General features: G+C 41.2%; 1 protein-coding gene across 1 annotated transcript in view; it reads left to right on the top strand.

Moving 5' to 3' along the window:
* Positions 1-25044, top strand: part of Cmtr1 (Cap methyltransferase 1) — a 75999-nt gene extending 50955 nt beyond the window's left edge. The window contains exons 13-16 of the mRNA XM_071670255.1: positions 9326-9448; positions 14720-14847; positions 15654-15762; positions 24050-25044. Of these exons, the coding sequence (XP_071526356.1) occupies positions 9326-9448; positions 14720-14847; positions 15654-15762; positions 24050-24176 (487 nt within the window). The 3' untranslated portion in view covers positions 24177-25044. The remainder of the gene's footprint in view (positions 1-9325; positions 9449-14719; positions 14848-15653; positions 15763-24049) is intronic.
* The last annotated feature ends 1595 nt before the right edge of the window (positions 25045-26639 follow it).

Genomic DNA, 26639 nt, shown 5'->3' with positions numbered 1-26639 from the left:
GAGTAGCAATACTCCTGAAACAGGAGTTGTGGGAGTATGTGATAGAATGTAAGAAAGTAAATTCTCGATTAATATGGGTAAAACTGAAAGTTGATGGAGAGAGATGGGTGATTATTGGTGCATATGCACCTGGGCATGAGAAGAAAGATCATGCGAGGCAAGTGTTTTGGGAGCAGCTGAATGAGTGTGTTAGCAGTTTTGATGCACGAGACCGGGTTATAGTGATGGGTGATTTGAATGCAAAGGTGAGTAATGTGGCAGTTGAGGGAATAATTGGTATACATGGGGTGTTCAGTGTTGTAAATGGAAATGGTGAAGAGCTTGTAGATTTATGTGTTGAAAAAGGACTGATGATTGGGAATACCTGGTTTAAAAAGCGAGATATACATAAGTATCCTTATGTAAGTTGGAGAGATGGCCAGAGAGCGTTATTGGATTATGTGTTAATTGACAGGCGCGCGAAAGAGAGACTTTTGGATGTTAATGTGCTGAGAGGTGCAACTGGAGGGATGTCTGATCATTATCTTGTGGAGGCTAAGGTGAAGATTTGTATGGGTTTTCAGAAAAGAAGAGTGAATGTTGGGGTGAAGAGGGTGGTGCGAGTAAGTGAGCTTGGGAAGGAGACTTGTGTGAGGAAGTACCAGGAGAGACTGAGTACAGAATGGAAAAAGGTGAGAACAATGGAAGTAAGGGGAGTGGGGGAGGAATGGGATGTATTTAGGGAATCAGTGATGGATTGCGCAAAAGATGCTTGTGGCATGAGAAGAGTGGGAGATGGGTTGATTATAAAGGGTAGTGAGTGGTGGGATGAAGAAGTAAGAGTATTAGTGAAAGAGAAGAGAGAGGCATTTGGACGATTTTTGCAGGGAAAAAATGCAATTGAGTGGGAGATGTATAAAAGAAAGAGACAGGAGGTCAAGAGAAAGGTGCAAGAGGTGAAAAAAAGGGCAAATGAGAGTTGGGGTGAGAGAGTATCATTAAATTTTAGGGAGAATAAAAAGATGTTCTGGAAGGAGGTAAATAAAGTGCGTAAGACAAGGGAGCAAATGGGAACTTCAGTGAAGGGCGCAAATGGGGAGGTGATAACAAGTAGTGGTGATGTGAGAAGGAGATGGAGTGAGTATTTTGAAGGTTTGTTGAATGTGTTTGATGATAGAGTGGCAGATATAGGGTGTTTTGGTCGAGGTGGTGTGCAAAGTGAGAGGGTTAGGGAAAATGATTTAGTAAACAGAGAAGAGGTAGTAAAAGCTTTGCGGAAGATGAAAGCCGGCAAGGCAGCAGGTTTGGATGGTATTGCAGTGGAATTTATTAAAAAAGGGGGTGACTGTATTGTTGACTGGTTGGTAAGGTTATTTAATGTATGTATGACTCATGGTGAGGTGCCTGAGGATTGGCAGAATGCGTGCATAGTGCCATTGTACAAAGGCAAAGGGGATAAGAGTGAGTGCTCAAATTACAGAGGTATAAGTTTGTTGAGTATTCCTGGTAAATTATATGGGAGGGTATTGATTGAGAGGGTGAAGGCATGTACAGAGCATCAGATTGGGGAAGAGCAGTGTGGTTTCAGAAGTGGTAGAGGATGTGTGGATCAGGTGTTTGCTTTGAAGAATGTATGTGAGAAATACTTAGAAAAGCAAATGGATTTGTATGTAGCATTTATGGATCTGGAGAAGGCATATGATAGAGTTGATAGAGATGCTCTGTGGAAGGTATTAAGAATATATGGTGTGGGAGGAAAGTTGTTAGAAGCAGTGAAAAGTTTTTATCGAGGATGTAAGGCATGTGTACGTGTAGGAAGAGAGGAAAGTGATTGGTTCTCAGTGAATGTAGGTTTGCGGCAGGGGTGTGTGATGTCTCCATGGTTGTTTAATTTGTTTATGGATGGGGTTGTTAGGGAGGTAAATGCAAGAGTTTTGGAAAGAGGGGCAAGTATGAAGTCTGTTGGGGATGAGAGAGCTTGGGAAGTGAGTCAGTTGTTGTTCGCTGATGATACAGCGCTGGTGGCTGATTCATGTGAGAAACTGCAGAAGCTGGTGACTGAGTTTGGTAAAGTGTGTGAAAGAAGAAAGTTAAGAGTAAATGTGAATAAGAGCAAGGTTATTAGGTACAGTAGGGTTGAGGGTCAAGTCAATTGGGAGGTGAGTTTGAATGGAGAAAAACTGGAGGAAGTGAAGTGTTTTAGATATCTGGGAGTGGATCTGGCAGCGGATGGAACCATGGAAGCGGAAGTGGATCATAGGGTGGGGGAGGGGGCGAAAATTCTGGGGGCCTTGAAGAATGTGTGGAAGTCGAGAACATTATCTCGGAAAGCAAAAATGGGTATGTTTGAAGGAATAGTGGTTCCAACAATGTTGTATGGTTGCGAGGCGTGGGCTATGGATAGAGTTGTGCGCAGGAGGATGGATGTGCTGGAAATGAGATGTTTGAGGACAATGTGTGGTGTGAGGTGGTTTGATCGAGTGAGCAACGTAAGGGTAAGAGAGATGTGTGGAAATAAAAAGAGCGTGGTTGAGAGAGCAGAAGAGGGTGTTTTGAAGTGGTTTGGGCACATGGAGAGGATGAGTGAGGAAAGATTGACCAAGAGGATATATGTGTCGGAGGTGGAGGGAGCAAGGAGAAGAGGGAGACCAAATTGGAGGTGGAAAGATGGAGTGAAAAAGATTTTGTGTGATCGGGGCCTGAACATGCAGGAGGGTGAAAGGAGGGCAAGGAATAGAGTGAATTGGAGCGATGTGGTATACCGGGGTTGACGTGCTGTCAGTGGATTGAAGCAGGGCATGTGAAGCGTCTGGGGTAAACCATGGAAAGCTGTGTAGGTATGTATATTTGCGTGTGTGGACGTATGTATATACATGTGTATGGGGGGGGGTTTGGGCCATTTCTTTCGTCTGTTTCCTTGCGCTACCTCGCAAACGCGGGAGACAGCGACAAAGTATAAAAAAAAAAAAAAAAAAAAATAAATAAATATAAATATGTATTATCCCTGGGGATAGGGGAGAAAGAATACTTCCCACGCATTCCCCACTTGTCATACAAGGCAACTAAAGGGGACGGGAGTGGGGGGCTAGAAACCCTCTCCGCCTTGTATTTTAACTTTCTAAAAGGGTTGGGCCATTTTTTCGTCTGTTTCCTTGCGCTACCTCGCTAACACTAACCGACATTCACTGAGAACCAATCACTTTCCTTTCTTCCTACTTGTACACATGCCTTACATCTCTGATACAAACTTTTCACTGCTTCTAGCAACTTACCTCCCACACCATGTACTCTTAATACCTTCCACAGAGCATCTCTATCAACTCTATCATATGCCTTCTCCAGATCCATAAATGCTACATACAAATCCATCTGCTTTTCTAAGTATTTCTCACATACATTCTTCAAAGCAAACACCTGATCCACACATCTTCTACCACTTCTGAAACCACACTGCTCCTCCCTAATCTGGTCCTCTGTACATGCCTTGACCCTCTCGATCAATACCCTTCCATATAATTTCCCAGGAATACTCAACAAACTTATACCTCTGTAATTTGAACACTCACCTTTATCCCCTTTGCCTTTACCTCTGTAATTTGAACACTCACCTTTATCCCCTTTGCCTTTGTACAATGGCACCATACTTACATTCCACCAATACTCAGGCACTTCACCATGAACCATACATACAATAAATATCCTCACCAACCAGTCAACAACACAGTCACTCCCTTTTTTAATAAATTCCACAGCAATACCATCCGAACCTGCAGCCTTGCCGGCTTTCATCTTCCACAAAGCTTTCACTACCTCTTCTCTGTTTACCAAATCATTCTCCCTGACCCCTCTCACTTCACACACCACCTCAACCAAAACATCCTATATCTGCCACTCCATCATCAAACACATTCAACAAACCTTCAAAATACTCACTCCATCTCCCCCTCACTTCACTACTACTTATTATTTGCCCCCTACAGAAGTTGGTAACTGAGTTTGGTAGTGTTTGAAAGAAGAAAGCTGAGAGTAAAAGTGAAAAAGAGCAAGATTATTTGGTACAGTAGGGTTGAGGGACAAGGCAATTGGGAGGTAAGTTTGAATGGAGAAAAACTGGAGGAAGTGAAGTGTTTTAGATATATGGGAGTGGATTTAGCAGCGGATGGAACCATGGAAGCGAAAGTGAGTCACTGGGTGGGGGAGGGGGCAAAGGTTCTTGGAGCATTGAAGAATGCGTGGAAGGTGAGAACATTATCTCGGAAAGCAAAAATGGGTATGTTTGAAGGAATAGTGGTTCCAACAATGTTATATGGTTGCAAGGCATGGGCTACAGATAGGGTTGTGCAGAGGAGGGTGGATGCATTGGAAATGAGATGTTTGAGGACAGTATGTGGTGTGAGGTAGTTTGATCGAGTGAGTAATGAAAGGATAAGAGAGATGTGTGGTAATAAAAAGAGTGTGGCTGAGAGAGCAGAAGAGGGTGTATTGAAATGGTTTGGTCACATGGAGAGAATGAGTGAGGAAAGATTGACAAAGAGGATATATGTGTCAGAGGTAGAGGGAACAAGGAGAAGTGAGAGACCAAAGTGGAGGTGGAAGGATGGAGTGAAAAAGATTTTGAGCGATCGGGGCCTGAACATAGAGGAGGGTGAAAGGCATGCAAGGAATAGAGTGAATTGGAACGATGTGGTATACCAAGGTCGACATGCTGTCAGTGGAATGAACCAGGGCATGTGAAGCGTCTGGGGTAAAGCATGGAAAGTTTTGTGGGGCCTGGATGTAGAAAGGGAATTGTGGTTTAGATGCATTACACGCAACAGCTAGACACTGAGTGTGAATGAATGTGGCCTTTTTTGTCTTTTCCTAGCGCTACCTCACACATGTGCAGGAGGGAGGGGGTGCTATTTCATGTGTGGCGGGGTGGCGATGAGAATGGATGAAGGCAGCAAGTATGAATATGTACATGTTGAAATGTATAGGCATGTATATGTGTGTGTGTGGGCATTTATGTATATACATGTGTATGTGGGTGGGTTTAGGCCATTCTTTCGTCTGTTTCCTAGCGCTGCCTCACAAACATGGGAGATGGCGATTAAGTGTAATACATGAATAAAAAATAATATATTTTTTTTTTATTATACTTTGTCGCTGTCTCCCGCGTTTGCGAGGTAGCGCAAGGAAACAGACGAAAGAAATGGCCCAACCCCCCCCATACACATGTATATACATACGTCCACACACGCAAATATACATACCTACGCAGCTTTCCATGGTTTACCCCAGACGCTTCACATGCCTTGATTCAATCCACTGACAGCACGTCAACCCCGGTATACCACATCGCTCCAATTCACTCTATTCCTTGCCCTCCTTTCACCCTCCTGCATGTTCAGGCCCCAATCACACAAAATCTTTTTCACTCCATCTTTCCACCTCCAATTTGGTCTCCCTCTTCTCCTCGTTCCCTCCACCTCCGACACATATATCCTCTTGGTCAATCTTTCCTCACTCATTCTCTCCATGTGCCCAAACCACTTCAAAACACCCTCTTCTGCTCTCTCAACCACGCTCTTTTTATTTCCACACATCTCTCTTACCCTTACGTTACTCACTCGATCAAACCACCTCACACCACACATTGTCCTCAAACATCTCATTTCCAGCACATCCATCCTCCTGCGCACAACTCTATCCATAGCCCACGCCTCGCAACCATACAACATTGTTGGAGCCACTATTCCTTCAAACATACCCATTTTTGCTTTCCGAGATAATGTTCTCGACTTCCACACATTCTTCAAGGCCCCCAGAATTTTTGTCCCCTCCCCCACCCTATGATCCACTTCTGCTTCCATGGTTCCATCCGCTGCCAGATCCACTCCCAGATATCTAAAACACTTCACTTCCTCCAGTTTTTCTCCATTCAAACTCACCTCCCAATTGACTTGACCCTCAACCCTACTGTACCTAATAACCTTGCTCTTATTCACATTTACTCTTAACTTTCTTCTTCCACACACTTTACCAAACTCAGTCACCAGCTTCTGCAGTTTCTCACATGAATCAGCCACCAGCGCTGTATCATCAGCGAACAACAACTGACTCACCTCCCAAGCTCTCTCATCCCCAACAGACTTCATACTTGCCCCTCTTTCCAAAACTCTTGCATTTACCTCCCTAACAACCCCATCCATAAACAAATTAAACAACCATGGAGACATCACACACCCCTGCCGCAAACCTACATTCACTGAGAACCAATCACTTTCCTCTCTTCCTACACGTACACATGCCTTACATCCTCGATAAAAACTTTTCACTGCTTCTAACAACTTTCCTCCCACACCATATATTCTTAATACCTTCCACAGAGCATCTCTATCAACTCTATCATATGCCTTCTCCAGATCCATAAATGCTACATACAAATCCATTTGCTTTTCTAAGTATTTCTCACATACATTCTTCAAAGCAAACACCTGATCCACACATCCTCTACCACTTCTGAAACCACACTGCTCTTCCCCGATCTGATGCTCTGTACATGCCTTCACCCTCTCAATCAATACCCTCCCACATAATTTACCAGGAATACTCAATAAACTTATACCTCTGTAATTTGAGCACTCACTCTTATCCCCTTTGCCTTTGTACAATGGCACTATGCATGCATTCCGCCAATCCTCAGGCACCTCACCATGAGTCATACATACATTAAATAACCTTACCAACCAGTCCACAATACAGTCACCCCCTTTTTTAATAAATTCCACTGCAATACCATCCAAACCTGCTGCCTTGCCGGCTTTCATCTTCCGCAAAGCTTTCACTACCTCTTCTCTGTTTACCAAATCATTTTCCCTAACCCTCTCACTTTGCACACCACCTCAACCAAAACACCCTATATCTGCCACTCTATCATCAAACACATTCAACAAACCTTCAAAATACTCACTCCATCTCCTTCTCACATCACCACTACTTGTTATCACCTCCCCATTTGCGCCCTTCACTGAAGTTCCCATTTGCTCCCTTGTCTTACGCACTTTATTTACCTCCTTCCAGAACATCTTTTTATTCTCTCTAAAATTTAATGATACTCTCTCACCCCAACTCTCATTTGCCCTTTTTTTCACCTCTTGCACCTTTCTCTTGACCTCCTGTCTCTTTCTTTTATACATCTCCCACTCAATTGCATTTTTTCCCTGCAAAAATCGTCCAAATGCCTCTCTCTTCTCTTTCACTAATACTCTTACTTCTTCATCCCACCACTCACTACCCTTTCTAATCAACCCACCTCCCACTCTTCTCATGCCACAAGCATCTTTTGCGCAATCCATCACTGATTCCCTAAATACATCCCATTCCTCCCCCACTCCCCTTACTTCCATTGTTCTCACCTTTTTCCATTCTGTACTCAGTCTCTCCTGGTACTTCCTCACACAGGTCTCCTTCCCAAGCTCACTTACTCTCACCACCCTCTTCACCCCAACATTCACTCTTCTTTTCTGAAAACCCATACAAATCTTCACCTTAGCCTCCTCAAGATAATGATCAGACATCCCTCCAGTTGCACCTCTCAGCACATTAACATCCAAAAGTCTCTCTTTCGCACGCCTGTCAATTAACACATAATCCAGTAACGCTCTCTGGCCATCTCTCCTACTTACATAAGTATACTTATGTATATCTCGCTTTTTAAACCAGGTATTCCCAATCATCAGTCCTTTTTCAGCACATAAATCTACAAGCTCTTCACCATTTCCATTTACAACACTGAACACCCCATGTATACCAATTATTCCCTCAACTGCCACATTACTCACCTTTGCATTCAAATCACCCATCACTATAACCCGGTCTCGTGCATCAAAACCACTAACACACTCATTCAGCTGCTCCCAAAACACTTGCCTCTCATGATCTTTCTTCTCATGCCCAGGTGCATATGCACCAATAATCACCCACCTCTCTCCATCAAAAAATAATAGATATATTTATATATATAGTGTTAATGGGATAGCCTTGATTAGGGCCTCAGCTGCTTGTGCCGTGTCAGCTCACATAAAAAAAAGGGATATGGTAGCAAATGAAACCATGGAATTGGAAGTGAATCATAGGATGGGTGAGGGAGTGAAGGTTCTTGGAGCAATGAGGAATGAGTGGAAAGAGTTCTCTATCTGGGAGGGTGAAAATTGGTATATTTGAAGGTATGGTAGTCACAACAATGTTGGATGGATTGAGGCATAGGCTGTATTGAGGATGTGTTGAGGAGGTTCAATGTGGTGGAAATGAAATGTATGAGGGTAATATGTTGTACGATTTGGTTTGATTAAGTAAGTAATAAAAGGGTAAAAGAAAGGTGTGGTAATTAGAAGAGTATGGTTGAGAGAGTTGAAGACTGTGTGCTGAAATGGATTGAAGGTATGGAGGGAATGAGTGGGGATAGGTTGACAGAGAATATCTATGTCAGAAGTGGAGGGAACAAGAAGGGGGAAACCAAATTGGAGATGGAAGGATGGAGTGAAAAGGATCTTGAATAATCAGGGCTTGAACAAGCAGAGGGGTGTATACAGAGGGTGACATGCCATCTGGGGACTGAACCAAGGCATATGGAACAGCTGGGGAACCCATGGATAGGTCTGTGGTTCCAGGTTGTGAATAGTGGGCTGTGGTTTGGAAGCATTGCACATGATAGCTAGAGAATATATGTGAGTAAATGAGGCCTGTCCTCATCTGTTCCTGTGGCTACCTCTCTAACATGGGAAATGACAAATAGGTATGAGGAAAAAAACTGAAAAGTTGCACAAAAAAAATTATGATTTTTTTACGGAAAGACATTATATACTAGATTGACTAGTCTTATGTATGCAAGTTTCATTCAATTACACTTCATAACTTTTTCTTTGACGTAAATAGGTTAAAAAGCTATTAAAACAATGTTGTTGTTGTGTTGTTGTTTTCATATGAATAAAGATTTGAGTATTTTTAGTTTAAGAAAAAACATTGTTTACCAAACTGACCCATCCTAAGTGAGGGTGGAGGGGGCATGGCAATAAGTGCAACAGACAATGTGCGTCTCAAGAAAAGGAGCACAACTGCCCACCTTGGTCACTAGCAGGTTGCTGAGTCCTCCAGACTGCTCCAGCAACTCATGCCTAGTATGCACAGAATTCAACATGTGGTGAGAAAGCATGTATCTCAGTTGAAAATGTTTGCATCCTTCAGTGCTTTTCTCAATCAAGGACAATAGCTTTGAAATTATGAACCATGATTTTCTTAGTTTTTTTAACCACTCGAAGATTTTAAGATTTACCCATATTAAAACTGATTTTTTCTGCATTTTTAGGCACGGTTATTTGAAGAAGTTTGCATTAGCGTTGAACAAGACAAGCCGACCAGATCTTGCCCCAATCAGATGTAAAGAGCTGTATAAGTTTGAAACACTTGAAGACATCCTTGCACCTCTTAGGTAAGTTTATTTTCATGTGTTGATTGCATGTATAAAATCCTTCCATGCACAGTATGAATAAAAGAAGAAAAATACCTAAACTTTGGTCTATATTATATCACCTAACACAGAATGATTATTGATCTGTCTTACTATTAGCCTTCAAATATTTTATATCATGAATAGTTGTGCTTTTTGAAAAAGAAAAATATGGAAAATATATATTACCATACAGTATAGTATTTAAATTTCTGAAAGGGGAAACAGAAGAAGGAATCATGCGGGGAGTGCTCATCCTCCTCGAAGGCTTAGATTGGGATGTCTAAATGTGCGTGGATGTAACCAAGATGAGAAAAAAGGAGAGATAGGTAGTATTTTTGAGGAAAGGAACATGGATGTTTTGGCTCTGAGTGAAATGAAGCTCGGTGGTAAAGGGGAAGAGTGGTTTAGGAATGTCTTGGGAGTAAAGTCATGGGTTAGTGAGAGGACAAGAGCAAAGGAAGGAGTAGCACTCTTCCTGAAGCAGTTGCTGTGGGAAAATGTGATAGAGTGTAAGAAAGTAAACTCCAGATTGATATGGGTAAAACTGAAAGTGGATGGAGAGAGATGGGTGATTAATGATGCCCGTGCACCTGGTCTTGAGAAAAATGATCATGAGAGGCAAGTATTTTGGGAGCAGCAGAGTGAGTGTGTTAGCAGCTTTGATGCTCTAGACTGGGTTATAGTGATGGGTGATTTAAATGCAAAGGTGAGAAATGTGGCAGTTGAGGGTATAATTGGTGTACTTGGGGTGTTCAGTGTTGTAAATGGAAATGGTGAAGAGCTTTTAGATTTGTGCTGAAAAAGGACTGGTGATTGGGAATACCTGGTTTAAAAAGAGAGATATACATAAGTGTATTTATGTGAGTAGGAGAGATGGCCAAAGGGCATTATTGGATTACGTGTTAATCGATAGGCATGTAAGAGAGAGACTTTTGGATGTTAATGTGCTGAGAGGGGTAGCTGGAGGGATGTGTAGCTCACATAGTACTAGGGTGGTGGACGTTTTTAATAGAAGAAATATTTTATATGATTTATCCAGAAGAGATGAATGATGGGGAGAAGAGAGTGTTGCGCGTAAAGTGATCTTGGTGCCAGGAGACCCTTATTGATTCAAAACCAGGAGTGCTCCAGCAAGCCTAGCCTCCATTCCCCATTCTCTCTCGCACAGATCATCTCTTCTAATTTTCCCTCCCAATCATACAGAACTTTTCCGTCCGATCATTCAATGCACCCCTCTCATGCCATTAGTCCCTCTCTCCCTGATTTCTTCATTTCTACAAGACTCCCCTTTAAACTCACCATTATTTCAGCCTCCTACCCTCATAACTATCCCTCCCTTCGCGCTGTCCCAATTGCCCCAAATAAAAATCCCGGGTCCTACTTTCCCATCCATGTGAGCAGACACCCCCTGCCCCCAGCCTGCGTAACCTCTCCCCCTCTCCCTGCGTATCCCCCTCCCTCCTTTTCCCCATCTCGTAATTTTTTATCCTCTACACCAAACCCATAAATTTCTCACCCCCTCATAAAATGCCTTCAACCCACCCTATCCACCTACCCTCTCCCCCCATTCCCGCACTTATCCTTTTTGTCACCATTTCCCCCCAACCTATCCTTTTCGCCCATTTTTCTTGTACCCACCACTACATCCTCCTACTTTTCATTCATCCACAAAATGCCCTTCAATATCCATAAAACTACCAACAATCATGACTCTAATCCTCACCCCCCCACATTCTCCATTTATGTAAGTAAAAAAATAAACTTTACCTCATCAATTTTTTTTATTATGAGTCTCCCCTATCCCTCTAAGGTCTTTCCACCCATTAAAATTGACCCCCCCGCTCTCCTCTTACCCATTCCCTCCATTCAAAGTGTCGCTAGGTGACCGCTCACTCAGTCCCTTCGTTCCTTAAATTATTACACAATGCGAGTGGCATAACACCCCCGTCTTGTAAGCTGAGACTCAGAATGTTATGGAGACCCCTATTCACGGATTTTTAATTAGTTAACTTAGTTAAGCCTATTTCACAACCCCCTAAACAATCATTCAACCATTATCCTACCACTCTTCTAAATTCCGCCCATCCATCCTCAAGGCTATCCCAATACACCATCACCTCCGCCCGTTTTCACCCCCCCGCTTAACTATAACCGCGCACCACTCCCTTCTTCCACCTCCCTCAACACTTCATCTCTCAGAACCATTCCCCAACACATGTCTTTTTTACAATTAATCTCTTGTGTGTAGGTAGTTCTTTTTAGGAAATAGAGTAGTCCAAACTCTTCATACACTCTCCCCACCTCAATCTTCCCTCTCCCACGTCCCCTAATATTAAACCCTCCTATTACTCATATTATTTCACCTTATAAATCGCAAATCCCTGCCACACATACCTCCCCCCCGCAATTCCCCCCCTCATCCAAAATACATACTCCAAACATTCACCTTCTGCGTTCTTTCCACAACTCACCAATCCATCCCACCTCATTACTCTTCTTTCATTCAGCCCATTCCTTTCCAACCCTCTACACATTATGTATTCTACCTAATCCCCTGCAGCAGCTCCTCAATCCCTTAAAAACCCCCCCCAGGGGGCGCCCCCACACCTCCCCTCATACCTTCCATATACATCCGACTTCCTCTCTTCTCTCCCCCAGTCACATGAACCCTAGTCTCCCCGCCCATCCATCACATACCCATATCCTCCTTTTATATATTATACACCTCCATTAATAAACCACCCAAATTTACATCTACTTTATTTAAAACTTTTCTTATCCATCCCTCTAAAAATTCCTCTTTTTTTTGCCCTAACATCCTACACGCATAGAGATCATCTTCCCTCTTTTCCAAGGTGCCCCCTAATCACCCTAAATATAACATCATATCACCACGACCTCATTAACGTTTTTATTTTTTTTTTTGTGTTTTTTTGTTTCTGTTTTGTGTGTTTTTTTTGTGTGTTCCATCAACGGCTTTTGAGCACATGAAACCCCATGTACCCATCATGCATTCCCAAGAATAATTGAGCCCCTCCCTATGTATATCCCTCCGCCCTAATGCTGCGCTCGACCCCCATCCACCCCCCCCCCTCTCCCCTTTAAAAACTCAACCTCGCACATACGCGAAGCTTTTGCACATAAACCAATTGTGGAAAAAACAAAAGTATGGATCCTGTCCTCCCAGTTCTTCCCATCCTATAAAAACTCGTCAAAACAAAAAAAAACCCCCAATACTAAAAACAATTTTTTTCTCTTCACTGCCCCTTTAGTTCTGTTCGTTCCCCCCCCTCCCCCCCCCTTAACACAACAAGAGTAGACAAAACAAGCAACGAACAACAAACACAAACCCAGTCAACAACATACCCAACAATTTTCCCTCATCTCCATATATCCCTTGCATCTCCCTAAACACACCTCTCCCCCCCACCAGTTTAACATGAAATCCTTCCACTATCACCGCCCCCCAGAACACCACCCCAACAAAAATAGAGATCCCTCCTTATCCCGCATGTGCAATATATTTCTTAGGTGGTTCTCGCTGAGGTAATTATAATTCCATCCCCGCTAAATCTTCCCTACACGATTATATCGTATTAACAGTTCAACTCCGTACCTTACCCATGCCTTTACCATCTTCATAGATTTATACCCCCACTTCAGAGAATGCCTCTCTCCCCCAACCCCGACCCCTCCCGCCGACTTTCTTCTCCTTTATACAATCCCATTAAATTGCCACAAATCCTAATCTCTGGCCTAGCCTATCCATCCTGTCCTCCAAAATCTCTCTGCCTTCACACTATATGATTTTACCTCGTATTTCCTTTCCCCTGCCCTTGTTCCACGGAAAGGGAGCTGTGGTTTTGGTGTGATACATATGACGGCTAGAGACTGAGTGTGAACAAATGTGGCCTTTTTGTCTGTTCCTGGTGCTGCCTTGCTTGGGGGGGGTATGCTGGTTTGTGTGTGGCGGGGTGGCGATGGGAATGGATAAAGGCATCAAGTATGGATATGTATATGTCTTGTGTATGTTTTTTTTTTTTTTTTTTTTTTTTTATACTTTGTCGCTGTCTCCCGCGTTTGCGAGGTAGCGCAAGGAAACAGACGAAAGAAATGGCCCAACCCCCCCCCCATACACATGTACATACGTCCACACACGCAAATATACATACCTACACAGCTTTCCATGGTTTACCCCAGACGCTTCACATGCCTTGATTCAATCCACTGACAGCACGTCAAGCCCTGTATACCACATCGCTCCAATTCACTCTATTCCTTGCCCTCCTTTCACCCTCCTGCATGTTCAGGCCCCGATCACACAAAATCTTTTTCACTCCATCTTTCCACCTCCAATTTGGTCTCCCTCTTCTCCTCGTTCCCTCCACCTCCGACACATATATCCTCTTGGTCAATCTTTCCTCACTCATTCTCTCCATGTGCCCAAACCATTTCAAAACACCCTCTTCTGCTCTCTCAACCACGCTCTTTTTATTTCCACACATCTCTCTTACCCTTACGTTACTCACTCGCTCAAACCACCTCACACCACACATTGTCCTCAAACATCTCATTTCCAGCACATCCATCCTCCTGCGCACATCTCTATCCATAGCCCACGCCTCGCAACCATACAACATTGTTGGAACCACTATTCCTTCAAACATACCCATTTTTGCTTTCCGAGATAATGTTCTCGACTTCCACACATTTTTCAAGGCTCCCAAAATTTTCTTGTGTATGTATATGTATATGTATATGTATATGTATGTATATGTATGTATATGTTGAAATATTTATGTGCGTGTGTGGGCGTTTGTGTATATGCATGTGTGTGTGGGTGGGTTGGGCCATTCTTCGTCTGTTTCCTTGCACTACCTCGCTAACACAGGAGACTGGTTAAGTATTATGTAATAGAAATAAAAAGTTGTACTACTGATTTTTATTATATGCAAAGGATCTGAATTGTCTTTTTTAATTCCCTGTTGAAAAGTGATGTAATGATTTTTACTTTATTATATAAGATATAAACTGAAGATATGTGGAGTGAACGAAAAGACTCCATATGCATAATATTTCCTATCTAAATGGTTGCAGAGCTAAATTCATCAAATGGATGATTAATAGGATCTGGATTATGGGATGAAAAAGTTATATGCTTTGGATTCACTTGATCATTGCATAGTTTCAGTGATGGCCAAAGATATTTCATATAGTAATGAAAATAAGAAAAGATATTAATTCTGATAGGTTGCATTACCGACTGATGAAGGGAGGGCCAGTGCCAAAGAGGGTCTTCACTGAGGTGGAAGGAGACTCGGACCGTGATACATTCTACACAGTTCCCACTGCTCTCTTATTTCTCAAAGCAACTAAAGGTTTGTTTTGTTGTGTATTTTTTTATCCTTTTTATCATAATAAGTTGTCTGTACAAGTTGATCTCTGCTTTAATTGGTTTCAGTATTTGATGATTAATGTTCATTCTTTGAAATATGGCTTGCTTAATGAAATTAACGTCTTTACTCATTTCCATCATGACGACCCTCTTCCACTCTGCATATAGGGCCAAAAATGTTCAGTAATACAACACCACAGGGACTGCTGTAACATCAGATATACCCATATGTACCCTTACAGACTGACATATCCTTTCACATGCTGCTCAATGCACCCAGGACCTGCGACCTCTTTCCCACCCTATGGTTCACAACAGTTCCAATAGCTCCTTGTGCTGTTATGTTCACTTTCAGTTACCTACCTCCTCCAGTTCCATTCATGCATTCCACTTCCTCCATGCTTTCCATTCAAAATCACACTCAAACCAACTCATCTCACCTTACAGTAGTAGGCCAGTGGGGAGTGAGTGATGCATATTTGGTGGCCAGATGTTCCACCTGCACCTTTATGCCAGTGACATGACATTCCTGGGCAGGTTACTATATGGTTGTTTGGTCTCTATAAAGAAAGTTTAACGAACCTCCCAGATATTTTGGTAGTCTGAGAGGATGAATACTTGTGGAAACACCCTGTTCTGGGAGTGAAATAGTATTTTGACCCTTTCTTATGGGAAAGTGCTCTCTTTAGTGTTCACAGGGCTTTACCTTTATTGAAAAAAAAAAATGGTTTTTCATGTATTTCAAAATCTATTTTATACCATTTGTTTTTGATAATTATATCTTTCTAGAACCTTGGATGATGGCATTCAGCAGAAGCAGAGGCAGAAAGTATTGGTTTAACACTTTAACTCGACAGGCAACATTTGATTGCCAGAAAGAAGTCATTGCTCCTTTCAGGTAAGTATCATGAAACCCTTTTTAATTTATATCAATTCTGTATGAGAATGACTTAGTATTTCTTTGTCTGTATATAATTTTTTTTTTTTTTTTTTTTTTTTTTGCTGTCACCTGCGTTTGCGAGGTAGCGCAAGGAAACAGACAAAAGAAATGGCCCAACCCACCCCCATACACATGTATATACACACATGTCCACACAGGCAAATATACATACCTATACTTCTCAATGTACACATACATATACACACACAGACACATACATATATATATACCCATGCACACAATTCACACTGTCTGCCTGTACTCATTCCCATCACCACCCCACCACACATGGAATACCATCCCCCTCCCCCCTCATGTGTGCGGGGTAGCGCTAGGAAAAAGACAACAAAGGCCTCATTTGTTCACACTCAGTCTCTAGCTGTCATGCAATAATGCCCGAAACCACAGCTCCCTTTCCACATCCAGGCCCCACACAACTTTCCATGGTTTACCCCAGATGCTTCACATGCCCTGATTCAATCCACTGGCAGCACGTCAACCCCGGTATACCACATCGATCCAATTCACTCTATTCCTTGCCCGCCTTTCACCCTCCTGCATGTTCAGGCCCCGATCACTCAAAATCTTTTTCACTCCATCTTTCCACCTCCAATTTGGTCTCCCACTTCTCCTCGTTCCCTCCACCTCCGACACATATATCCTCTTGGTCAATCTTTCCTCACTCATTCTCTCCATGTGCCCAAACCATTTCAAAACACCCTCTTCTGCTCTCTCAACCACGCTCTTCTTATTTCCACACATCTCTCTTACCCTTACATTACTTACTCGATCAAACCACCTCACACCACACATTGTCCTCAAACATCTCATTTCCAGCACATCCATCCTCCTGCGCACAACTCTATCCATAACCCACGCCTCGCAACCATACAACATTGTTGGAACCACTATTCCTTCAAACATACCCATTTTTGCTTTCCGAGATAATGTTCTCGACTTCCACACATTCTTCAAGGCTCCCAGGATTTTCGCCCCCTCCCCCACCCTATGATTCACTTCCGCTTCCATGGTTCCATCCGCTACCAGATCCACTCCCAGATATCTAAAACACTTTACTTCCTCCAGTTTTTCTCCATTCAAACTTACCTCCCAATTGACTTGACCCTCAACCCTACTGTACCTAATAACCTTGCTCTTATTCACATTTACTCTTAACTTTCTTCTTTCACACACTTTACCAAACTCAGTCACCAGCTTCTGCAGTTTCTCACATGAATCAGCCACCAGCGCTGTATCATCAGCGAACAACAACTGACTCACTTCCCAAGCTCTTTCATCCACAACAGACTTCATTCTTGCCCCTCTTTCCAAAACTCTTGCATTCACCTCCCTAACAACCCCATCCATAAACAAATTAAACAACCATGGAGACATCACACACCCCTGCCGCAAACCTACATTCACTGAGAACCAATCACTTTCCTCTCTTCCTACACGTACACATGCCTAACATCCTCGATAAAAACTTTTCACTGCTTCTAACTACTTGCCACCCACACCATATATTCTTAATTCCTTCCACAGAGCATCTCTATCAACTCTATCATATGCCTTCTCCAGATCCATAAATGCTACATACAAATCCATTTGCTTTTCTAAGTATTTCTCACATACATTCTTCAAAGCAAACACCTGATCCACACATCCTCTACCACTTCTGAAACCACACTGCTCTTCCCCAATCTGATGCTCTGTACATGCCTTCACCCTCTCAATCAATACCCTCCCATATAATTTACCAGGAATACTCAACAAACTTATACCTCTGTAATTTGAGCACTCACTCTTATCCCCTTTGCCTTTGTACAATGGCACTATGCACGCATTCCGCCAATCCTCAGGCACCTCACCATGAGTCATACATACATTAAATGACCTTACCAACCAGTCAACAATACAGTCACCCCCTTCTTTAATAAATTCCACTGCAGTACCATCCAAACCTGCTGCCTTGCCAGCTTTCATCTTCCACAAAGCTTTTACTACCTCTTCTTTGTTTACCGAATCATTTTCCCCAACCCTCTCACTTTGCACACCACCTCGACCAAGACACCCTGTATCTGCCACTCTATCATCAAACACATTCAACAAGCCTTCAAAATACTCACTCCATCTCCTTCTCACATCACCACTACTTGTTATCACCTCCCCATTAGCCCCCTTCACTGAAGTTCCCATTTGCTCCCTTGTCTTACGCACTTTATTTACCTCCTTCCAGAACATCTTTTTATTCTCCCTAAAATTTAATGATACTCTCACCCCAACTCTCATTTGCCCTCTTTTTCACCTCTTGCACCTTTCTCTTGACCTCCTGTCTCTTTCTTTTATACATCTCCCACTCAATTGCATTTTTTCCCTGCAAAAATTGTCCAAATGCCTCTCTCTTCTCTTTCACTAATAATCTTACTTCTTCATCCCACCACTCACTACCCTTTCTAATCAACCCACCTCAAACGCTTCTCATGCCACAAGCATCTTTTGCGCAATCCATCACTGATTCCCTAAATACATCCCATTCCTCCCCCACTCCCCTTACTTCCATTGTTCTCACCTTTTTCCATTCTGTACTCAGTCTCTCCTGGTACTTCCTCACACAAGTCTCCTTCCCAAGCTCACTTACTCTCACCACCCTCTTCACCCCAACATTTACTCTTCTTTTCTGCAAACCCATACAAATCTTCACCTGAGCCTCCACAAGATAATGATCAAACATCCCTCCAGTTGCACCTCTCAGCACATTTACATCCAAAAGTCTCTCTTTCGTGCGCCTGTCAATTAACACATAATCCAATAATGCTCTCTGGCCATCTCTCCTACTTACATACGTATACTTATGTATATCTCGCTTTTTAAACCAGGTATTCCCAATCACCAGTCCTTTTTCAGCACATAAATCTACAAGCTCTTCACCATTTCCATTTACAACACTGAACACCCCATGTATACCAATTATTCCCTCAACTGCCACATTACTCACCTTTGCATTCAAATCGCCCATCACTATAACCCGGTCGCGTGCATCAAAACCACTAACACACTCATTTAGCTGCTCCCAAAACACTCGCCTCTCATGATCTTTCTTCTCACACCCAGGTGCATATGCACCAATAATCACCCATCTCTCTCCATCAACTTTCAGTTTTACCCATATTAATCGAGAATTTACTTTCTTACATTCTATCACATACTCCCACAACTCCTGTTCCAGGAGTGCTGCTACTCCTTCCCTTGCTCTTGTCCTCTCACTAACCCCTGACTTTACTCCCAAGACATTCCCAAACCACTCTTCCCCTTTACCCTTGAGCTTCGTTTCACTCAGAGCCAAAACCTCCAGGTTCCTTTCCTCAAACAAACTACCTATCTGTCCTTTTTTCACATCTTGGTTACATCCACACACATTTAGACACCCCAACCTGAGTCTACGAGGAGGATGAGCACTCCCCGCGTGACTCCTTCTGTTTCCCATTTTTTAGAAAGTTAAAAATACAAGGAGGGGAGGATTTCTGGCCCCCCGCTCCCGTCCCCTCTAGTCGCCTTCTACGACACGTGAGGAATGCGTGGGAAGTATTCTTTCACCCCTATCCCCAGGGATAATACATATATATATATATATATATATATATATATATATATATATATATATATATATTTTTTTTTTTTTTTTTTTTTTTTTTTTTATACTTTGTCGCTGTCTCCCGCGTTTGCGAGGTAGCGCAAGGAAACAGACGAAAGAAATGGCCCAAACCCCCCCCCCCCATACACATGTACATACACACGTCCACACACGCAAATATACATACCTACACAGCTTTCCATGGTTTACCCCAGACGCTTCACATGCCTTGATTCAATCCACTGACAGCACGTCAACCCCTGTATACCACATCGCTCCAATTCACTCTATTCCTTGCCCTCCTTTCACCCTCCTGCATGTTCAGGCCCCGATCACACAAAATCTTTTTCACTCCATCTTTCCACCTCCAATTTGGTCTCCCTCTTCTCCTCGTTCCCTCCACCTCCGACACATATATCCTCTTGGTCAATCTTTCCTCACTCATTCTCTCCATGTGCCCAAACCATTTCAAAACACCCTCTTCTGCTCTCTCAACCACGCTCTTTTTATTTCCACACATCTCTCTTACCCTTACGTTACTTACTCGATCAAACCACCTCACACCACACATTGTCCTCAAACATCTCATTTCCAGCACATCCATCCTCCTGCGCACAACTCTATCCATAGCCCACGCCTCGCAACCATACAACATTGTTGGAACCACTATTCCTTCAAACATACATACACATATACACATACATACACACATATACACACACATATATATATATATATACATATGAAAAATGTAAGAAATAATTTAGAAAACTGAAACTTCTATCTTGAAATGAAATTAAAAAAAATGAATGTCACATATTGGTTCAACCTCTGGCTATGGAAAAGGGGAATGTATGATTTATTTACACAAACGTCAATAGTAGTTTTCATCAATTTAACCACTGTATCATACTGCCTGGACCACTTCTCTTATCATGAAACTATATACAATACCATAACATATTCATTGGTTGTTCTTATACTTTTGCATAATGTGGGTATCCCCACATTATAGAATATATACACTCCTAAATTGTTCTCATACTTTTGCATAATGTGAGTATCCCTCACATAATAGAATATATACATTCCTGAAAAGCTGAATTGCAGTAAATGGAACCCACTTTCCCAGAGACTCTCTTTATATAATTGGAGATTTCTTCCTTAAGAAAAAACAATTTGGCCCCCAAATATATTTAAAATGACCTTAAGAATGCAGAAAACCTTTTCTCTCCAAAGTCATTTTGACCCTCAAGCCTTAAAAGAATCTTGGAAGCATAAGAAACCTTTAGCTCCTCACCATTTGATAAGGTATATGCCACCCAACCTTTGCTAACCATTTATTCAGTGCTGGTGGCTTACTAACACGACCTGATTCCATACTCTGTCCAGTCAGCAACCTATACTCAATGATAACATCATGGTCATATTAACTTGTCACATTAGTTGCATCATAAGTCTCAGAACATTTTGTTCCAACCTTCTTTATTCCAACTTCTTTCACCATACCATGGATGAGTATCCATTTAAGATTTAGTTCAGACGAGGTATAATAGTATGCTGTGTATTATTTTGAATAATTTGTACTTTCATTGAATTCATTACATACACCAAGTCCCTGCTTAATGTCGGAAATGCATTCCTGGAAAAAAGCAACTTAGTGGAATCAATGAATAGTGAATCCCATTTTATCATAGAGTTTAGTGGGTTAAGAGAGGTGTTATGTTCCTTGGGAAGATTTCTCAACATAATTTTCACTTAAAACATTTGAATAAATGTCAAGAAACATAAAGTGTCAATGGCATATTAAGAGGAAGTCAGGAGAGGCAATTCCAAATTAAATAGTTTAGGGGGGCACTGAAATTGAGACCATAGAAAATAGGGTTTATTGACTGATACCCCCCAAGTTGGAGAGACATTCTTGGTTCCAGAAATTCAGTTGTGGAGTTACCCACAGCTGATTCTGCAAGTGTCCTTAGATTACCTTCATCCTTGGGTTAAGAAGTCAGCATGAAAGCATTGGATGTTTGAGACTGAAGTGAATGGATTTTCTCAGACATTCTTTTAGCCTGCAACTTATGGAATATGTGACAACTTGCTACATAGCATTCAGTGTCGATTAAGAGAGTGTATGAAACAGCTTTGAAAGTTTTTCCTCATTTCCATAAAGAATCAGATTCTTTTTGTATTTCTCAAGCTCTCTTGAATTTTAGGCTATTTTGAGCCCCTCTCTCCTCCCTTCCAAAAAAAGTTAGTAAAAATTATATATCTTAAAGAACTCCTTTTGGTTTCATTGTCAGTAGCTTTGGGATTAACAAGATTTGGGAACTTCACTGGGATAGCCTCACAGGTTGTTTTTCCTGAGACCTGGTCCTTCTCTCCTTACTCCTTTCAACTTGCATGGGGATTGGCAAAGGTCTTGGTGTTGTTATGGTCAGAGACTTTACTGGCTGTCCAGCCATAAAGAAGCTTGTCATTTTCTTATGATAGCATGTCCTGGGATAAGTTCTTTTCAAAGCACAGCTTTCACAAGAGAAAACATGTAAGTTTGGACTACATCCACTTTTGTTGCTTCTTTGAAGAACTTCATCCTGTATGTCCAGTTGAATAATTCAGAGAATACCATGAAATCTTCAGAGGTCACCAAGGTAGCCCCTTTTTATATTAGCCCAGGAAGCTTACAACCCCTCTGTAAAGGAACATTTTGTTATATCAGAATATTAATTTCTCCAGTAGCCTTTTTAAGGTAGCTTTTTCTGGAGATATTTTCAGAAGTCTTTGATATTCCTCAACACTTAGTTTAGACACCAATGTTGAACCAACATTGCAGCACAAGGCATGTGGGTCAAATTTTAAAGTTAGTGTGGGAGAGCTGATAAGTCAGACTGTTTTTGACTCAACTCTGTTAAGTTAGGATCCAGAGCTAGAACCACCTCAGATGTTAGAGCAGTACTCTATACAAGGACAGTTTCAACATTCAAACAAGAGTCTTAGTTTCCTACGAAGCAGACAAAGTTAATTCCACAATGTGGGGTTTCCCAGATAGTGTAGCTGTTACAGTATTGCTAAGTATGTTTACCAAGTTAAGAGATGGAATTACAGAATTGTCAAAAGGAAGAGCAAAGATGTGCAGAATATTTGATAGATGGGCAAAAACTTGGCTTTAGAAGCATTAAACTTAACCAGAATGCACCTACCCCAGCAAAATATCCCATCCAAGTCTGAGATGATTGAGGAATTTATGTGGAGATGAGATGCAAACGGAGTGAGAGAAGGAGCAGAAATTAAGGATGTGGAGGAATTTAGTTTGAGTCATCAACGTATGAGTGCATTTGGTTATTTGTAGAAGAAAGGAAATTATTGATAAGAAGAAAAAGGCGTAGGAGACAGGACACACCCTAGGGGGACATTACTGTTGATGGAGAAAGGGGGGCTAATCCATTCAAAACCACGGAAATAGATCAGCCAGAGAGGAACCCTGCACCTTCATGCTGTTATGGTGTCATATCTCATGGGACAAATTGACCCTGAAGAGAAAAGTTTTGCTCATAGGCAGTGTCTCATGAGCAAATTTTCCTGTTGTTTCTTGTCCTTTTAGAAAACCTCTCCCCATCAATGACAATAGTCACTGTTAGGGTGACTCCCCAGTTATGAAATGGTCAGCCTGTGCAGCCTCATAGCCATAGATTATCACCAGATGGCTGCTGATTGGGCGAGGAGCATGCTTGGAGCAAGCCATAGTGATATTATCACCAGATGACTGATGATTGGAGGAGAGCATGCTTGGAGCAAGCCATAGCCACTAATGCTGTATGGTGGTTAGTGAAGGAGGATGGACATTTATCTCTCCAAAATAGAGGTTTCTAACAACTGGATAATGGAGAGTTTCAGATTGTTGGACACTGCTCTGGAGAGAAACCGTTTTTTTTTTTTTTTTTAACAAAATTTCTTCTCAATAACTGGCCATTTTAATAGGGTAAAAGACACTCTCATGAAAACAGATGTTTCTAACATCGTAAGATCATGGCCATTTTCTCTCTGTTGGACACTGCCCCTTAAATAAACAGTTTTTAATTCTTTAAGACTCATTTTCATCAATAATTGAGTTTTAAAAGTGTTTAAAGGATAGATTACTGAAGATTTTCAGTGATAGCTGGGATATTATCCTCAAGTGTATGAACTAAAATTGTTGCCACATTTTATGGATGTTAGGTTGTAGATGGGAACCACTGATGGATGTACTGCCAACCTGATGAGTGTTAGTGTTCCTAGAAATTACATCACACCCTGCATGTCATGGTTGCTTGTTTTGCATAGGAGGGTATATAAGAATAGTAAATTTATCTTCCCAAAGAAATCTTTGACTGCCATTAACATACTACAAATATTTACCTAGTTTTCTGAATTTTTATTTGCATGATTCATGAAGTCCATGAACTAGCTTTGAAAACTGTTGCAAATGTTGACATGATACTTTGAATCTATACAGCTTCAGATATTTTAATATGATTCGAGTTAATGAAATGCATTAACTTTGCCTCTTCATTTATGAATCATGTAATACTATCAGTAATTACACAGATATCCATTATTACATTTCCTGTTCCTCAGGTCATCATATGGTGGAGGGGTTGTTTGGTGGTGGGACAATGGTGTTCAAGTCCTTGAATCTGAGGAACCCACAAGAGGCAAGCTTAATCGTGTAGACATTCTAGCCCATCTTGCTGCAAATCGCTGATCCGTCCATCTCTGTCTACAGATGTCATCACATCTTGTCATTGAATATGCCTTTTTTCATGAGGCACATCATCTCACACTAATTGTTTCACATTTTTACTCATCCATACTCATCCCTCTTAAGAGTATTGGTTTGATGATTGATTTACTTAGAGAACAGTAGATCATTTCCATTTGAAGTGATTTTCACACACCCAGTATTTGCACAAACATGTCCAAATCATATGCTCTGATCCCCACCATAATCATCTTTTTACGTATACCTATGGTAGTTTCATATGTGAGCATTATTAATTTTTTACAAGAAAGTTCCAAAGGAATTTTCATCAATGAGGTACAGTGTTATGTACAGTATTTATATACAGTATGTGTTTTTGTCAGTGTGAGCAAATGTATGAATGTGGTTGTGTACATCTTAAATTACTTCATCTATTAATGCGAAGAGGGACCTTTGCGTTTGTGAAATCTATATGATGAAAACAGTATGTCAAATACTGTTTTCATCATATAGATTTGATTTTTTTAAAGTTAGCTTGTTTCACCAATCCACTGCTGTGAAAGTAAAGAATTATTTTTGCAAACCCTCCATGACTATTGCTTTGTATTTTGTTCTGACAAAAGGTCATTTTTTTATCTGAAAGATAACCTTTGTAATTATCATCATAAACCTTGAAGTATGAAATGTTATCATGTCTTCATTTGATTCCCATTTCTCTAGTGTTCGTCACTGCCTGTGATTCATCCCTCTTACTTATGACACCATTTTGTTTTCGTATCATTGGACTTTCTCGAGTAGTATTATGTGTTTCCTTATGTGGAGACCAAGCTTGTGATGCACACATTCATGTAAATAAAGAATACGCAGTTGACATTTTGTTAATTATCTTCTTGACCTTATCCATAAATGCTATTTTGAGTTTCAAAGGTTTGCTTTTTACTTTCCTTGCAAGCCTTTTTAGGATAAGGTAAGCAATGCAGGAACTTGGAATCTTTTACAGATTGATGGTTCTAGCATGTATGATCATTCAAAATTCAATTTGTTTTTCCCCATTTCTCATGTTCTTGTGTGAAATTTCACCAGCCATTTACGTAACCATTTTTGCTGTTTCTCCACATCATATTGGAAGCTACAGCACTTCTAACTTTACATCTTTTTGATATGTCTTGCATTACTTCCAAGCATTTTCCATAACAATTCATTTTCTTTTGACCAGTGTTTTACACCAGTTAGATTAAGGGTCCAAGGTATTTTTCCTCCCTTTCAAACAAGGTGACACCCCATTCATTCTATGTAAAGATTCCGTTCATAATTCTAGCTGGAAATCGACCTCTTTTATTAGCCAGTTGTAAAGTACAATAAGAAGTAGCCAACTTTTGGCATTCTAGAAATTCATATTCATACAACTTTGTTTTCCAAGATTATATTGCTTCCTCATAAAATATCGATATAAAGACATTATGTCTTTCCTCTGAATCTGTTGATACCAGAAGTATAGATCCTCTTAGCTAATATTTGCTGCCATCTCTCATTATTATTATTTCCATTAGTTAGCAGACCATGCTTATTCGTGACACTTGTACGTAATTGAGGCAACTTTTTTATGACTTCTCGAAAATTAGTAGTTTTGACTCTGTAATACTTCAAGAATCTTATTCACGTGATATCTTGAATAATATATCTGATATTGATTTTCTGGACATTCTTGGGGTACATATCTGCATACCTTTTATATGTTTAGTTCTTTCATAGGTTCAAATATGTCCATGCTACTTGCATAATTACATTTTTATAAACTGTACTGCACAAGGAGGTAGTCCTACATTGTAAACTTTCTTTACTGCCGTAGAACTTCTCGCGCATGGTAAGTATTAGGGTTGCAAAGTCCTGCATCATTAATAAGTACACAATTTATATAAATTCTAAAAATAAATATTCTGTTGTTTCATTAAAAACATGACGGTACCTAAAAATATTTTTGGTAATACAGGTTGTTTAAAAATGATTTGTAATTGTGAACAAGCAGATTTTGGAATCTTATATTTTTAGAATCATATGCCTACAGATTGTCACCAGTACATATTATTAGCTAAACAGATGGTCTTTACAGCAAAGGCTGGGTCCTTCATGGCAATCGTTTATCTTTCATACTTATTTGCTGTATGTCGCATCGCCGTGTTAGGCCTCATTGGATCATATTCTTGCTCTCGTGTGAGGCACCGAAACCACAACTTCCTTGTCCACAGCATACCCCACAGACCTCTCTATAGTTTGCCCCAGCTGCTTTGGACGCCTTGGTTCTCTCCATTAACACCGCGTTGCCTACTTTCTATACCACATCGCTCTAATTTACTCTTGTGCATGCCTTTCTCCCAACAAAACGTCCCCACTGTCGCAACCAGGCTTTTCAAAAATTTAACATAGAAATAAATGTTACCAAAGGCAGTGCTCGGGAGCGAAAACTAC

Source organism: Panulirus ornatus, chromosome 2 (assembly GCF_036320965.1).
Source record: "Panulirus ornatus isolate Po-2019 chromosome 2, ASM3632096v1, whole genome shotgun sequence".
Classification (NCBI taxonomy): domain Eukaryota; kingdom Metazoa; phylum Arthropoda; class Malacostraca; order Decapoda; family Palinuridae; genus Panulirus; species Panulirus ornatus.
The sequence above is the reverse complement of the archived record's forward strand: the minus strand, read 5'-3'. Positions and strand labels throughout refer to the sequence as shown.